Source organism: Diuraphis noxia, unplaced genomic scaffold (assembly GCF_037042655.1).
Source record: "Diuraphis noxia isolate RWA-SAM2 unplaced genomic scaffold, SU_Dnox_SAM2 contig0002, whole genome shotgun sequence".
Lineage (NCBI taxonomy): Eukaryota > Metazoa > Arthropoda > Insecta > Hemiptera > Aphididae > Diuraphis > Diuraphis noxia.
In genome coordinates, this window is record NW_028301712.1 from 85,836,984 (window position 1) to 85,854,541 (window position 17,558).

At 25.4% G+C, this 17,558-nt stretch overlaps 2 protein-coding genes across 2 annotated transcripts; one reads left to right on the forward strand and one right to left on the reverse strand.

Annotated features, from left to right (window-relative positions):
- Window positions 1-8,817: 8,817 nt before the first annotated feature.
- ppl (glycine cleavage system H protein, mitochondrial) lies at window positions 8,818-12,265 on the reverse strand. Its single transcript, XM_015510735.2, has 5 exons — window positions 11,900-12,265; window positions 11,743-11,822; window positions 10,090-10,153; window positions 9,172-9,303; window positions 8,818-9,108 (listed from the first exon to the last, which is right to left on the reverse strand). The coding sequence occupies exons 1-5, from the start codon at window positions 12,000-12,002 to the stop codon at window positions 9,011-9,013; spliced, it is 477 nt and encodes a 158-aa protein (XP_015366221.2). The 5' UTR covers window positions 12,003-12,265; the 3' UTR covers window positions 8,818-9,010.
- A 1,086-nt stretch (window positions 12,266-13,351) lies between these two features.
- Window positions 13,352-17,321, forward strand: LOC107163350 (Thioredoxin-related transmembrane protein 3). Its single transcript, XM_015510730.2, has 12 exons — window positions 13,352-13,628; window positions 14,712-14,769; window positions 14,844-14,883; window positions 15,015-15,178; window positions 15,262-15,448; window positions 15,515-15,592; window positions 15,740-15,806; window positions 15,865-16,045; window positions 16,322-16,375; window positions 16,473-16,665; window positions 16,824-17,019; window positions 17,190-17,321. Exons 1-12 carry the CDS (start codon window positions 13,580-13,582, stop codon window positions 17,213-17,215), a joined length of 1,293 nt encoding a protein of 430 aa, XP_015366216.2. The 5' UTR covers window positions 13,352-13,579; the 3' UTR covers window positions 17,216-17,321.
- The last annotated feature ends 237 nt before the right edge of the window (window positions 17,322-17,558 follow it).

The following is a 17,558-nucleotide window of genomic DNA, read 5'->3' on the forward strand; positions in this document are numbered from 1 at the left end:
CAATCAGAGTCAAACTACTAAAATATATTTATATGTACATTTATTAAAATTCGTTTCTTTGTTAGGCTAAAACACAGTGGCGTTCCCAAGGGGGGAGGGGGGGGAGGGGTTATATCCCCCCCATTGGCTTTTTTTTGTTAACTTCAACTTATTAGATATTACCATAGACATATATAAACATTTATATATGGATATGGATATTACTTTTAAAATTATCAGTAATAAGTTATTGCTTATAAATTATTTCCCATTGGCTATTATAAACATTCACTATACGGATTATACTGATTATAGATCAGTGATTATGTATTCATGTTCATGAGCAATAAATCCTCTAAGTAATAATTAATTATGTTTATGGTAAGATATAAGATAGAATGATGGATCATGCTTATCACGTAGACTAAAAGTATAAAATAAATATAAATTTTCGTTTGGAATAACGAATAACTAAGTTGTTTTTAAGAATTATTTTCCTTTTGTATACCTATTAATTATTTTAATAAAGGTTATAAATGTTTTTAGTTTAATGTTGTCATTTTATTTAAACAATAATGTATAGTGTGTGGCTATTTAAATTAATTCTAATTGTATAATGATACTCAATATGCATGAATGTACATATGTTTAGCAATTTTTGTGTTTGGATAACCATGATTAATTAAAATGTACCTACTTTTACTAAGAAATTTATAACATATATCCCTCCCCATTGAAATTTCCTGGGCACGCCACTGCTAAAACATATACCTCAGTGCTATTAAAATTAAAATTAAAGTTATATTATACAATAATGAATATAATTTTTTCCCAGAGAATATGATAAAAAAAAAAAAAACAGAAAATTTAATGTTTATGCAATATAGGTAAGTACATGTATATTAGTATATTGTATATGCATATTATACATAGATATAGGTAGCTTAATTTCAATACGTTAACAAATTAGATAACATTTGAACTTTGTACCTACATATAGATTATATTCTGATTATAGATAGTTCTGAATAGTAAATCTAATAGTATTGTCCCTATATACAAATATTATATATTATACATTTCATTATTACCCGTTTTTATATCGATTTGTTTTATATTTCTGTAAAAAGAATTTTAAATACATAGATTAATAAATCGTTATTTTAATTTGCATTTTGTATGTAATAAATTTAAAAAAAAAAGATAAATAAGACTAGTAGAGTAGCAGTAGTTATAAGACTGTAGGTACCTGGTACCTATATAGTATATAACTCGGTTTAAGTGTATAACTGAAGTCTGATATAAGTAAATTTTTTTAGGATAATTATTTTTCGAACTGCAATAAAATAATAAGAATCAAATTAGTTAAAAACAGAGTTTCGTAATTGTTCTTTTATTTCGTAGTTGTTCGTAATAAATTTTAACTATACCATAGAATTCTTTAAGTGACCCTTTTCCATTGAATCCCATTTTTGTTTAATTTCCAATAAAAATATCCTACAAGTATTTTATGTTCTCATTTGTCTGATTTAACCAGGGAAGCCGTTCAATAGATAGCTAATGGATGTGTTAAATTTGAATTCAACGATAAATAATTATTATACATCCATGAAGCCAAATTTTAATACATAAGTTTTTACAATAATTAGTATGTAGTTTATTTAAGGGTATGTATATAAGTACGGTGTTATATTGTATTAATTGTAATTTGTAAACATGAATTGACATAATAGTTTCAATCATGATGGCTATAGAACTTCTTCGAAATCTACTCCGTTTGTCATTTCTAAGTTATTGACTGTTAACTAATATAGTTTTAGATTTTTCAGTATTTGTAACCAAGAACAAATTTTAAATTTGTAAGATAAACTTCACTTAATTTGAGCACAAACGAATTCTTATCAGTCAATTTATAGACTAACAAAATATTGAGTGAGTCTTGTGTTTTTACTTTGCCACCATAAGGGTGGTAATTTTTAATTTTCAAGCATTTTTTAATATTTATAATTCATATATTATCATGAATATACATTTATTCAGTGAAATGGCCTTAAATTTTATTCTCCAACTTTGACGGATCTATTCGAAAAATGTGTACCTAATTATAAATTGTTTTCAAAAATTTGCAAATCAAAATATTTTGTATTTTTTAGTCCATATTTATATCAGTTGAAGAATCTTGTATATGAATGAAAATTAAACATTTTATGAATTTTCAATTACAAAATAATTTGGACATTTTTGTAATTTTGACGAAATTAAGAAGAATTAAAACTTTCTTTTTTTACTCAAAGCTCATAGTAAAAAATTGTTTTGGATTGACACTGAGTTTTTGATTCCATTAATTACAACTTATGAGGAATCTTGTAATAATTTTTTTAAGAAAATTTTATAATTAATATTTCAAGTAAATTGCAAGTATTTTCTGCTTTTGTTTTTGAAAACAATTAGAAAGTACCTAGTTAATAAATGATTTTGCTAAAAATTCCTATATTTTATTAAATTTTTTTCTTTTTCTTTTTCTTAATAATCATTTTAGATTCTGCACGAAGTGATGAATGTATTGATTTTACAATGATGTGTGTTTTTTTTTTTTTTTTTTGTGTCTGTGTACAGCATAACTAGTCGAAATAATGCTTCGATTTCAAACTTTAGGGGTGGTTTCCGATGTAAAATTGAAGATCCTTGGTGCATTATAGAGGTCAAAAGTAAACATTTTCCAACAGTTTTCAAAAAAATCGAGAAAAACAAAAAAAAATGACAGAAAAACGGGAATTTTTACGCAAAATCAGTTTTCGACCAAATCGATTTTTTTATATGGTTGTAATTCAAAAAATAATCACTTTAAATACTTGAAATTTTCACCAAATGTTTATGTTAGTGTTCTCTATATACAGTTTAATTTTCAAAAATTTTTGAATTTTTTTGAGTTATTTATAGACCACTGAAATTTACACTTTTTTTGAGAATTTTTTTTTGAAGTGTCGGTATTTTGGACGACCAAAAAAACTTGAAAATTTAATACAAGGTTCCTTATGAGTTTTTTTTATTGTAGCTAAAAAAAATTAAAAATTGTAAGTCACAATTTTTTTTAATAAGCTTTTATAGTTCAAAATTTTACGAAATCTGTCGAAAACGCGAAAATTTGCAAGTAATTTTGAAGTTGAAAAATCATAAAATTTTTTGCGTTTATAACTAAGGATTAGAAATACAACACTAAGTTCTCCATAAGTTTTCCTTCAAGTAGCTATAGAGAAAACTAGTATAACTATAAAAAGTATCATTATAGAAAAAATTTTAAGTGCGTTTGAATTTTAAATTTTTACGAAATAGCGTAACGATAACGATTTATCCTGAAACGATTTTAAATATTTGTTATTATTCAAAAAGTATAAGTCCTAGATACTTGAAAATTTTACCAGTTATTAAGATTGGTATTTTCTTTACATGATTTAATTTTCAAAATATTTTGACTTTTTTTGAGATATTTATAGACAACTGAAATTTTCAATATTTCTGAAAAATTTTTTGGAAGGGTCGATAAAATTTTTTTGGCCCTATCAAAATACTTGAAAATTGAATATAAAGTTCCTCATAATTTATTCTTATAGTAATCAAAAAATTATAAAAATACATAGGCACAATTTTTTTTTATTAGCATTTGAAGTTCAAATATTGACAACAATTCGTCAAAACCATGAATATTGTAAATTATTTTGTAGTTCAAAATTCATAAAATTGTTTGTATTTATATCTAAGGTTAAAAAATCAACACTAAGTTTTTCTTCAAATAGCTATAAAGGAAATTTGAAGCGTCATTATAGGAAAAATGTTTTGAGCGTTTGAGTTTTAAATTTTTATGAAATCGCGTAACAATAACGATTTATCCTCAAGCCAGGTATATGTATATCTATGATAATAATATAAGGTATTATGAATTATGATAACTACATGCAAAGGTTTTGGAAAAATTGATTAACCTCTTGCCTTTTGCAAAATGCGTCCTGATTGAAAAATAAAATATTTGTTTCAAAATAGAATATATAACAATATTTAAATATAATATATCCTAGACTGAAAAATCATCTTCGTTCAGAATCGTTTTTCGTATACAATGATACTTATCATTGCATTCAAATCTAACCTACCCTAGTCAGAGGTCCACCCTACCACCTAATGTACAGCAGAGCGACATCTACTTACCCGCTTTTTTTTTTTACACTGTTTTTGTGTACATAGTACCTACATTTATAAAAAAAATACTTTATTGTAAAGTTAATAGTTAATACATTTATCATTTCACTCGGAATCTAAAAGATGTAATTAATATTATAGATACAATAATAATATTACTCAAAAAAAAAAAGCAAATGCTGAATGTAAGAATACTTAGTTTAGGTTAAAGTTGTTTATTTCTGTATTTAATAAAAAAAAGTCTTTTACCTTAATGAAAAGCCTACACAATATTATATTGTCTATTTGACTGGCAGTATACCTATGTCCTATATGGTTATATTATAAGTTTGATAAAGTGTATTATATTATTATTTATTTAGGTATATTAATATATGTTGAAGAATATAGATATTGTTATTTAATATATACATAAATGTTGTCATGTTGAGTACCTTGAACGTAGCTTGAGCAATATATATAATCACATAATATTATATAAAACAACTATTTTACCTTTAATAACTTCCATAACTATTCTGTGCTAAAATAACATTGTGTATAAGTTCAAACAATTATATAACTCATAATAATTATGTTTTTTTTGTACCAAAGCTGAGTGAACATATATTATATTTATGATGTCCACCTATAGGCGGCTATACGCTAGGAAACTATAAATGTTGAACGTTTTAGTCAAGTTTATTGTGAAGGTTATTTTGCTACATTCACATTACGATTTGCTTTACAATATGTATACGGGACATATTATGTAGGTACCTATATAGTAGTTAAAGGTAAAAGTCGGCTAAATAAATTATTCAGACCAAAAAGTCAACATTTTTACATACCTACTCATCCCAATTTTTTATACAAATTTAGATTTTTAGAATTTTTAGGTATACATACTCGTATATATCATATTCTCAAATTTCTGATATTTTTTGTACAACTTATGGAATGTCTAGTGGAGAATGGCGATACAAACTTCTATTTTTTTTCAAATGAGGACTATGTAGAATTTTTTTACTATAAATTATTTAGTGGGTGATTTTATGAAAATTTTGATGTATCTAAATCAAAATTCTTACTAGTATAGTTTCTGATTTTCTGAGTTATTATGATGCTTATATTATTAAGGATAATTATCCTTAAAACATTTTAAGATTATTTAAATATTGGTTACAAAAAAAAATTACTTACCTGATAAAAAAAGAAGCACGACAATAATACCTAATAATATGTTCTTCTATGAATTTGATACGTCCTATAAATATTTGTATAAACATAATTTTGAATAACAGCTATAACAAGTAGGTACTCATATTGGTCTGAAAAAATAACCTTTACTATTAATGTTGATGATAATCAGGTTTTTTAAATGAAGAAACAGGGCACAAGAACAAGAAATTGAAGATAAAAATTTATTTATAATAATATTTTCAATCCATAGCTTAATATCACAAAATGTAATGATTTTTCATCGTTCTAGGTGCTAGGTCAGTAATACAGAATACTCCTTTGACTACAAACTAAGGGGACTATTATGTTCAAGGCATTAACCTAGTCCAGGACTTGAGCATTATGTTTGTGCTTTTACAATTAATCTTGGCCCTCATATCGATTATATGACTAGCAAAGCTTTTTGTGTATTGGATTTTATAAGGAGACACTCAGTTAATTTTAATTTGTCTAATTGTCCGATAGCTTTCTATAATAGTATAATGCCTTAGTATAGTGTTAGTGCCACGCTGACATCCACCAGATTGATCCTGATTCATGTGCAAAATTATTTTATGAGCTTTGTTGCGATGGCGCCCACGTAGGGTACCAAGTGGTGCAATTGCATTGGTTTCTCGTAGGTCCCGGGGCCTACATACATTCGGGGGCCCCACTCTGGTCTTTTGATCAGACACTATAAATTCATAACTATTCATCTGGTCCATCTGAATATTTATATCGTTGAATAAAGCGTAAAGAGTTGGCAATGCCAAATATGCAAACAAATAAATTTGGGAGCCCTATAGTTATAACTGCATTGGTTCGTGGAAAAACTGTGGGCGCCAATGCTTTGTTGGATGTTAGTTTGTTACCATTAAATGATAACTCCCTATCAAATTTTAAAATAATTTTATTCTTTTATTATAAATATTATCTATTTTATAATCAACCAACAAAAATACGTAAAATATATAAATTACAGTTAATAATAAAGCTTAGTGTAATATCCTCGCAAAAATAATAAATAATATTTCTATAAGAGAGTCTTTAACAGCAACAACTAATGGATTAAACGGATACCTGAAATTAAAATAGAATAAAATAGACCAGAATATATTATAATTGTTGTGTAACAAATTTTTAGATAATTTATTTGTAAACTAAGTACTTGCATTTTTTTTCTAACGAACAATAAAATATATAACATTTCTTATTATTAATAAGTTATTAAGAATAATATTTAAAGAGGAACGTAATGTACATTTGATTGTACTTACTAATAGTAGTATGTCATGATACTTATAAATTATAATAAAATATCTACCTAATTTAAAGTACTTATCTATCAATTCTTTATTTTATATTTTTATTGACTAAGTATGCAGGGGACAATGTGATGATTTTTTTCACATTTTCTTAATTTAAAATAATTTTCAAAAATCCAGGGGTCAAATGTCCCAGCTTGTCTCTCCTTAGGGTGCCTATGGGCATATCTACCAATTATAAATGCCCATACCCAAGTATAAAAAAAAATGTATCTTATCATTCAAAAATAATATAAAATATGTTTAAGAATTGATTGCTTGAATAATTATGGTATCTTGTGTAGGGCTGATGTCTCTATTTTACTCACACTTAACATAATAAATTTACAATAATTAAAAAATACTTACCTATAACTTAATATTTAAAAATGCTCATAAGTCTTTTTATTGTTTTTAATAAAATCTAAAATATTATTAAAATCATACGCGGGGCTCTGGATCTATAAAATATTCTTATCTTTAAATTTCATAGTAGATCAATGAATAGTGAATGTAAAATAAATAACAGAGTAAATTTTGAAGACTTTTGACTTTTGAAGAATTTATTAGACTGGACAAAATAAAAATAAAATTTTAGTTAATTTTCATAACTTATATGTTATAGGTATACATTAATTCAGAAGTATGGATTTACCTATAAATATTCAAAGATAGGTATATAAGTATATATTATAAGAAATTAGAACATTATGAAAGATTGAAATGTTTAGAAATTTTTAATCATAACATATTCAAGTCAAATAAAGAAAATAATATTAATTTGTACAATATAAATCTTAAATTAATATTATCGATTATAATATTAAATTTTTAATGACACATTTTTTTCTGTAGGTATAACCAAAAATCAGTACCCATTATGATTATTTTTGTTATCGTATTAAACATTTATGCTTAAGCTACAAGAACGAAATACTAATACATAATTACCTAGTACCTATATTAGTATGACAATATTATTTGGCATTACTTATGCACTTATATTTCAATGCTATTAAGTTATATGTATTATATTAAAATATAATATCTATGTATTGTAAAATATTTTTATAATTTATTAAAATATAAAACTTATGGTTTATATAGAATATATCATAAGGTTCTGCTCTCATATGCGGACTACAAATGCATATATGCGGTCTACTATCATAAATGTAGATATATCATAGCAGAAAAAAATAGTTATTTAATAAATACGTACATCCACTAAAAGATAAAATAAAATTGGTCAGATAAAATTTCTGATATATGCCTTATTTTGTATTTATTATAATGAACTTAATAAGTTTGTTAGTTACATATTGAACGTAGATTTTGTTGTACTGTTTATATTTGTGTTTGTTTTGTATATTGTGGGCATTATGCAATTAAAAGATTTTTATTTAACTGTCGAAAAGAGTGAAGAGATTCCACTTCATTTTTAAGAGAACACAGTTTATTAGATACTGCTATGGACGTTGGGTATTTGGTCTAAAAAATGGTTCTGACTGCCAATATTTGTATGTACTTCTAAGAGACAAAAATACATTACTTCCAACAATACAACAAGAATGTGAAGCTGACATTGTTATTCACTCTGACGAGTGGATATATTATTACATTCATTTTTTTTAAATTTTAGCTAATAAACATATATTATAATTTGAAAATATAAATATGGCATATTACAATATAAGTACTATGCGATCTACGATCTACGTCTTTCAAGGTAGACTGCATAGGTAAGCAGAAACATGTTGGTAATACGTATATGAGAGCAGCACCAATCACAGGTGCAGGGGGGCATGAATACTTGAGCACCTAGATAGAAGATTTGTAACTCCTTGGTAACATATTGCAATGGTAAATTATTCAATGCTTTAAACAAATATGCTTTAAGAAATAACATAGCCTCAAAAAATGTTTTATTTTTAATATGTATATTTTACTATTTATACTTTTCAGTAAATATTTTATTCATTAAAATAACAGATTTTTTAGAAAAAATTAATGATATTCAAATTTTCTATTTCAAATAATTATCTAAAATAATACTTTAGTAGAAACCTATAAACAAATTATATATATTATAACTCATAAAGTCATAACAATCTAGTTGTTAACAATATTTATGCAAATGTTTGATTCATACATTTTTTTATTGAATAAAAGTTTAACATAGGTTCATATTTTAAATAAATGCAAACAACTTACAAAAAAAAAGTCACATATACTTAGGGTACTTGTAGATATAAAAAATTAATCAATTTAAAACAATTAATAATTTTCTTAGTTAATTTTGTCTAACAGATCATCAGTTACTTACTTAAGCATTAACTGTGATCCTGTTTAATGAATTCAGCATATTGTTCTTCATTCATTAATTTTGATATTTCTTCCATAGATGATAGTTCTAATTTGAAAAGCCATCCTACAAAATAAATTATTAAATTCACAAAATTATAAAATAGAATAAAAGTTAAATAAATTATACCGTTTTCATAACAAGATTGATTTATTAATGCTGGTCTTGTTTCCACCTGAGAATTTATTTCAATCACTTTGCCGGATGCAGGACTGTACAGTTCACTTGCAGCTTTGACACTCTCTAATGCACCACATTCATCTATGCATTTTTTTTTAAATATACATATAAATGTTAAGTAAGTTATGCTGAGAAATTAATATCAAAAGTATTAATAGATTTATTTTTAAGTAGTTACACACATTTTAAAACATAATAATAATTGAGAAATAAAACTTAACTAAAATTAGGTTTTACTATACTCCACGCCACGAGAGAAGGAACCTGTTTCGCGCATGCAGACTGACGACAGCTAGCGGTATTGGGCTCCGTTTCTCCCACTTTGTCCTCTACAGTTGGCGCTGTGGCGTGCATACATGTGCAAATTCGATTGCGTTTTGGTCGGGACACGGGTTCCTTCTCTCGTGGCATGGAGTATAAACTCATATTATGTTGTATATTTGTAAGATTGAGACAACAATCCGTGCATGGATGGGTAGCATCTTCTTGAATACGTAAAATTGATTTATATATTAGTGTGAATTTATAAATAATTTTAGCACTTCTTTAGATAGGAAATTAAAAATAATATATTTTACGTATGTCATAGATTTTTACAACAATTTTTAACATCAATCTTACTTACGACTAAAAAAAATGTTCTATATCAGGTGTGGCCAACATGAATACGTTCACGAGCCACATGGATTAATACAATGATATCAAAAGCCAACATTATTATAAATACATTTTATAATTTTTATAATTTCATCGTTAATAAGTAAATATTGATTTTATTTTAATAAGATGTGAGTTGCATACGACTATGACAAGAGCCAATGCAGCTCGCGAGCCACGATTTGGCCATCCCTGTTCTATATTATATACCTTTTATTTTTACTTCTGTTCCGACAGAAGGCAGCTCAGCATAAACTACATCACCTAAAGCATCCTAAAATAATATAAAAATGATTAGTAAACTACCTACTAAAAATACTATGTAAAATAAATGTGTCTAAATATTATGTTCACTGTTTATAATGACCCCCTTATGTAATAATATTATAAGCTATTGAGTCTTAACACTTAAAATAAAATAAAAACTAAACATAAATAACATAATAACGTGATATGTGAATGATAAGGGTTAAATATTTCAATAGAAAATAATTTGTAATTATTATAAATTATAAATATGCAACATAATCTATTCATAGTTTTATAATACTATATAGCAAATAACAACCATGATTAGTAGTATGACATGATATCATTATATTAAATTAGTATTTTTCTTGATATAAGTTTATCCAATAAAAATATAATAGTACAATATTCTTGACTTGAAATAAAACAATGTTCAAATACAAATAAAATCAGTATATTATATAGATAACCAATTTAATATTATGAATTATATTTATAAGATTTAAAGTGTTAATAAATTTACATTTAAATTTGTAATTCATAGGATACCTTTTTAACATACATAATTGGAGATATTTGCACCAAAAAAACAATCAAGAATAAGACAAGTAACCTAACCTTTTATAGATTCATTTTAAAATAGAATAAAGTTAAATGTAAATTTGCACAAATTACTTTTTCTAAATTTTGCCATTTTAAGTTATTTAGTTTGAGAGATACAAAAAATACTAAAACTTTATTGTAACTACCCTCTATTCAGGGAGAGAAGCCCTAATGCCTAACAAAGACTGGTTCTTTTACGTATTCATGTACTATACCTAACCAATTAAGACCAATTCTATTATGGCTAGGTGTTGTGTAGCAATGAGCAGAAATGATGTGTTAGGATCTTATTGGACAGTGTAAAATAATTCTTGAGTTAAGTTATAAAACACGATGGTTTTTGTATTTTTGTAATAAATAAGTAATTCAGTTACTTTTTAGTTTAGAAACTAGTAAAGTAACTTAAACACTTTTTAAAAGTGACTTACCCAAAACTAGTAATTAGGTATTATGTACATATATAGGAATTACATAAATTTTTGTAATATTCATTACTAATCAATCTGATCTGTATTTTATTATGACGTATATCTACTAATTAATTTAATTATAATATTAATAGACATATCAATTTTTATAGATAAATTCAAATGAAAAATATACTTTAATTGATGAAATTAATCTAGTTATTGATAACCTCTTATGGTTAGGATTTGAACTTTTAACACTTCAATACATAATATACATTTTTGTTACAATGGATTACTATACAGTGCAAAATATTAAACTAAAATTAACTTTTTTTTTAAGTATTTTGACAACTGAACAGAACCAATATGAATTATACAAAAAAAGTATTTTTTCTATAACTTTTAAGAAAAAAAAAAATCACAAGGTAAATAATTTCTAAGCTTGGGATAAAAATCAGTTTTAAAAATATTTTCAGCCAAATAATATTTTTTCACTTTTAATAGGTTTAATAAAATATTAACCAACTACTTGCAATATACTCAAAGGTATATAATAAATGTCTTAAATATTTACAAAATATTTAATAATTTAAATAGTTACTTGAGCATAATCTGAAATTCCTATAGTACCAATATTATCTTTCACATCAATCCATTCATGTTTTTCAGTATAATAACGATCTAAAAATAAAAGTTTTAAGTAAATATACATTTTTAAAACAAAAATAATATACTGAGAAGAATAAAATCATAAGAACCTTTAACAGCAGAAGTAGAAAAACGTAAGACACTTGCTGAAAACCTTTGAGCGTGATTTACATTTCCCCAGATGCAGTTAGTTACTTTAATAATTCTAATCATTTTTGTAAAAAATATTGTAAAAGTGTAAACAGAACAACCCAATTTTGTGAAAAAAAAAAATAATAAACAATGAATAAATAATGAGTGATTAATTGTAATTTGTAAACATTAAACTCCAAACATTGAAATATCTAATTCATAGATTGAACGAGTACTTGACGCTTGTGGAAAAGTGAAATACTGACAATACTGTTAGTACTTTAGTAGTGTACTATAGTGTTAGCTTGTGTTGCTCTGTAATCTCAAATCTGTTATTTCTATATTACATATTTTTTAAAGACTAAAAACCCGGTATCCTTATCAGTTATCACAGTTTAATCATGTTCAAACAATATAACCATTGACCTCGTGCTAACTAGTTATTTAATAATGGATCATATTTTCTAGCATCGAATACGGAAATGGCACACGATCAGCTGATCGGGTTTTTATTTACCCCCATAGCCATAGAGTAATCCAAGTAATCCAACAGAATATGTGAACCATAAAATACATACTTATTTTTCTTACTCTAAATATTTAGCCATGGATGATGGATGTGAATATTATGTGATATGAGTACGATAGTTCGAAAATTATAAAAATTGTATTTTTCCGAGAATCAAGCCCATGTACTATTACCAATTATTTACCGTTATCTATTATTATGTGGTTGTCATAAAAAAGTATTGAGGTAGAGAACCTAGATATTGTAAAAAACATAACTTTACATTATATCAAGGCTCTACGATATGGTAGGTAATATTATTACCATAATACCATAGTCCATGGACTATATAGACCTATGGGTTATAGACTTCTATTTTTTTTTTTTGTATACATTTGTTTATCAGAGTGACAGAGTTTCAAAAACACTGCCCAACTGGACTGGACTGGTGCTTACTGCTTAAGCTAATTAGCTAAACTACTGATCCGCCTGATTTGGCCCGACCGGCAGGCGGCAACCATGACAAAATAAATATTTTATATAATATTTAATATATATATAAATATTTTGTCATGGCGGCAACCACTGAACCACGACCACGAACCACAGTCTCGGCAGTCCACCTCCACAATGTGAGAATCTATAAAGTATAAATTTAAATTATAATTCTATAGATATTAGATAACCAATTAGGGTCGGCAGGTTGGCTGTTTCCGTTTTTCTTGGAAGTCCGAGATTCAGCTGATCAGCTGACTGCTGAATATTATTTCAGTATTCATGTCCTAGACATAATATTTTACCGTGGTATGAATTTACCGTGATAATTTGATAAGTGATAACTGATAAATATTAAACATAAACAGTAAACTCCTAATGCAATAGTAATAATATGTAAAGTTGTACTATACTACTATTCCACTTCTTAGTTAATTATTATGTCAATACCTTGTAGTGTTCTGTTATGTACTTATGTAACAATTTTACTTATAGTTCACTAGTTTTAAATTATTTTACTAATGCATACATTTCATAAAAATCAATATAATTTGTGAAATGTATATAATCTGTATAATGTTTAATAGTATCGTAGTATAGTATAATATACAATACATTGATAAACAATTTTTTATAAGAAAAATATTGTAAAAAAATGATGATCTCTAATAAATTAACTACAATAATTTCCCTGGGATTCATTGGTAAGTGTTACATACTGATATCTATATTTTATAGATATAAGAAAAGTGTAATAAGATGCAAGTTTGAAGTTAATCAAGACATATATTTATATTATCAAAGGAAAACATTCAAATAACAATAATTATTTATCTTTTAATTTTTACTTAAAACCATAATAGCAAAGATATATAATATGCTTATTTTTCTAAGGTATGCTTAATTGATAGTGAGTAATATTTATTCAGTATTCACGATTCACATTTCACATATTATGTATACAGAGAACAGAAAACTTATAGTGATCTAATTTATTGAAGCAGGTTTTATTAAATAAAATCAAAAAAATCAAAGAAAGATGAGATAAAATAGCTAGAAATCAACAGTACCTTTTAAATTGAATAGACCTTAATATAAACTGACTTAATTAAATCATATGGATGTCAAATATTTATAAATATGCCCAATATTAAAACTTTATATTTTTTTAGTTAATAAATTAATATATCCTCCTTTAAAAACCCAACCTTATTTATGAAAGAAACATTTAACCTTTATGAATCTAATTATTTGACACTTTTATACACAACAGTTAAAAATTATAAAGTATAAACTGTTTATAAGTTTTTCAATAACTTCATTTACTTTGTGTTTTCAAAAGATAACTGAAATTTCTTATCTTTTAAATGTTTAACATTACCTAGTAAAACTAATTATGGCATTTAACAAAAAAACTTGTAGGATCTGATTATGTGTTAGTATTCTGCCATCGTAAACAAAATCGCTGTAAGTCACCGTTTAACAATTTTGAATAAAACGTGTTTTTGTATAGATTAGATAATACAATTTATGGCGTTTTAATAATTTGATTATATTTTTGAAGTAATATTTAATATTGCTTTAATTTATTACTTTGGAATACTGCTTAGTTATTTACACAAGCTGAATTTTACAATTTTTTATTAGTTTTTTTCACATTTTTATATTTTTTGTTACTTAAGGCGTTTTTTCTTACGACGGCAGTATTGTAATGAATAAAATATATTGTTTTATACTTTTACAGTTTAAATTACTTAATTATATTAATAATAATTACAATGTTTTAGTATCTATTATTCTACTCAAAGATGTGCATTCATCAAGAGTATTAGAACTTAGTGATGGGTAATAAATTAGTAATTATTATTACGTACTCTTTTGTATACTGATTATTATTAAAAAATACATATTTTTTTTAGGTTCATTGAAATGAAAAACGATGGACATTGGTTTATAATGGTAATCATGAATAAATTACAAAAGAATTATAAAATTACAATTAATTTTGTTTGTTTATTTAACTAGTAATACTTACAGATACAAGTGAAAACTTATGACTATTAAATTTGTTATAAAATGTTTGTTTTAAGTTTTATGCTCCGTGGTGTGGCCATTGTAAGAAGTTAGAACCTATTTGGCGTCATGTTGCTCAAGCATTACACCACTCTGATATAAGGGTTGGAAAAATAGATTGTACAAGATATAAAAGAGTAGTTTCGGAATTTGGATTGTCAGGGTATCCTACAATTATGTTGTATGTTATTAATTTATTTGTAATTTTCATCATGTAGTTCAGTATTTGTGGTATTAATAATTATATTTTGTATTGCCTTATAGCTTTAGAGATCGAGAAGGTGAATTTAAATTTAATAGCGAACGATCTACAGAAGAAATGGTTCATTTCGCAAAGCGATTGGCTCGTCCTCCTGTTCAAGAAGTCACTGATAGTAAAGACATTGAAATGCTTAAACAAACAAACAAAAACTTCTTTATGTTTATTGGAAAAAGTGTTGGCCATACTTGGGTACTTGATAATTTTATAATTCAATTAAAATTTAAATATTTCACAAATTATATAATATATTTCTAGGACCTCTTTTACGATTTAGCAAAACAATATCAAGCACATTCTTATTTTTATATCACACCTGAACTAACTGGAAAACAGGTATTTATCAACTGACTAATAATATAAATATTTGAAGTTGATTTCATAATTGTTTAGACATCATAAGTGAATGATAAATGAAAAAATATTGTGTACGTTTAATTTTGTCCTATCTTGTATGTATATTATATATTTACTTATTTATAGCATTTTGTTTTTGGCGAAACTCCTGCAGTTGTGGTGTATAAGGAAGAACAACATTACTCTTTCAATGGTAAATGAATTATTATTAAAAATTGAAAAGTTTTTTATCATGTTATTATTAATATTAGCTGATGAATGGGATATGGACTTCAATACAAGCTTGACACAATGGATAAATACAGAAAGATTTGATACTTTTGTAAAAGTAACTCGATCAAATATTCACCATATGTTGGAGACCAACAAGTACTTAGTTTTAGCAGTAGTGGAAGAGAATAAAATTGAAAAGTTGCCTCCACACCATTCACAGTAAGTATGAATAATGTTGAAAATACTGTTAATGGGCTATATTATTTAGACTAGTTTACGTATCATAAAATTATTGATTCCTCATATTGGTTCCAATTATTTTATGCAACATAATATCTAAATACCTATGTCTGAATTGGTTTCTACTGGGAAGAGAAAATTCCAAGATTTTATTTTATAATTAAAATGTTTATTTTACTGTTGTTTTTGAGTTTCAGCATTATTCTTAAAATTGAAAAAATTATCAATTATTTATCTTGGATTTATTTATCTTAGGTTTCTTCAAATGGTAGAATCAGTTATTGTGAAGAATAGAGAACGTTTTCATAGGTAATATATATATATATGTGTGTGTGTGTGTGTGTGTGTGTGTGTGTGTGCGCGCATTTAAGATAAAATCAGTTAAATAAATCATTTTACCTATTAGGGACTTTCAATTTGGATGGATTGGTTCTCCAGATTTTGCCAGTTCTATTACTTCATCAGATGTAACCCTACCATCATTAATCATTTACAATTCATCTACTAGACATCATCATTTTCCAGAAGAAAAACCAAATGATCTGACACCTGAATCAATTACTTTATTTTTAGAAGCTGTAAGAAATCAATCAGTAAAGGTAATATCAACCGATTTCATGCATTTTAATTATGATATACACAATATTATCTATATTTACTTAAGTATGGTAATTATTGATTCTTTGGAATCTAAATAGTAAATATCGATACAGTAAGCTTAATATTCAAATAATTAATAAATCATATTTTTGAATAGGCATATGGAGGAAGTGGTGTATTTATACAGATGTACAGGATGTATTATGAGACAAAAAAATCATTAGTAAATATTTGGGTTAGCAATCCTGCAGTTGCTAGTGTTTTATTTGGATTACCTATTGGCTTCCTATTATTAATATGCTATTCTACATGTTGCACAGACATTATGGATGCCAGTGATGATGATGAAGATGGTATGTTTACATTATTTTAAGCTACTTAACTTAATTCAAATTGAAACCAAATATGTATTTAACTATCTTAAAAAAGCATATGTTTTTGTTTCATATTTACTGTTTTAGTTATACTTTTACCTTTATTATGTACTGTTACAAGTTTAATCAACATATTTTTCTTATTTTAGATGTACATCACGAAAAGAAAGAATAAGAAATAAGAAAAGCTACTCATTTAAATATTCAGGCATATTGATTTATTAACAGATGCTGAATAAATATTTAAAAACGATAAATGAAACATAAAATAACAATTTCTATACATATTATTCATGTTTATATATATACACTTACAAAATTATTCAAATTTTAATTTATAAAAACACCTTAGATTACATAGAGTTCCAATATACAAATCCTACCACATAAATATTAATTATATTGGCTATTTGACTGTTTTATTAATTCTGTAATATATTATTATAGCCAACTACACGTAACTTAAATTATTGATAAATTAGCTGCTGTTTAGATTAATGTTTTCTAGTTAGCAAAAC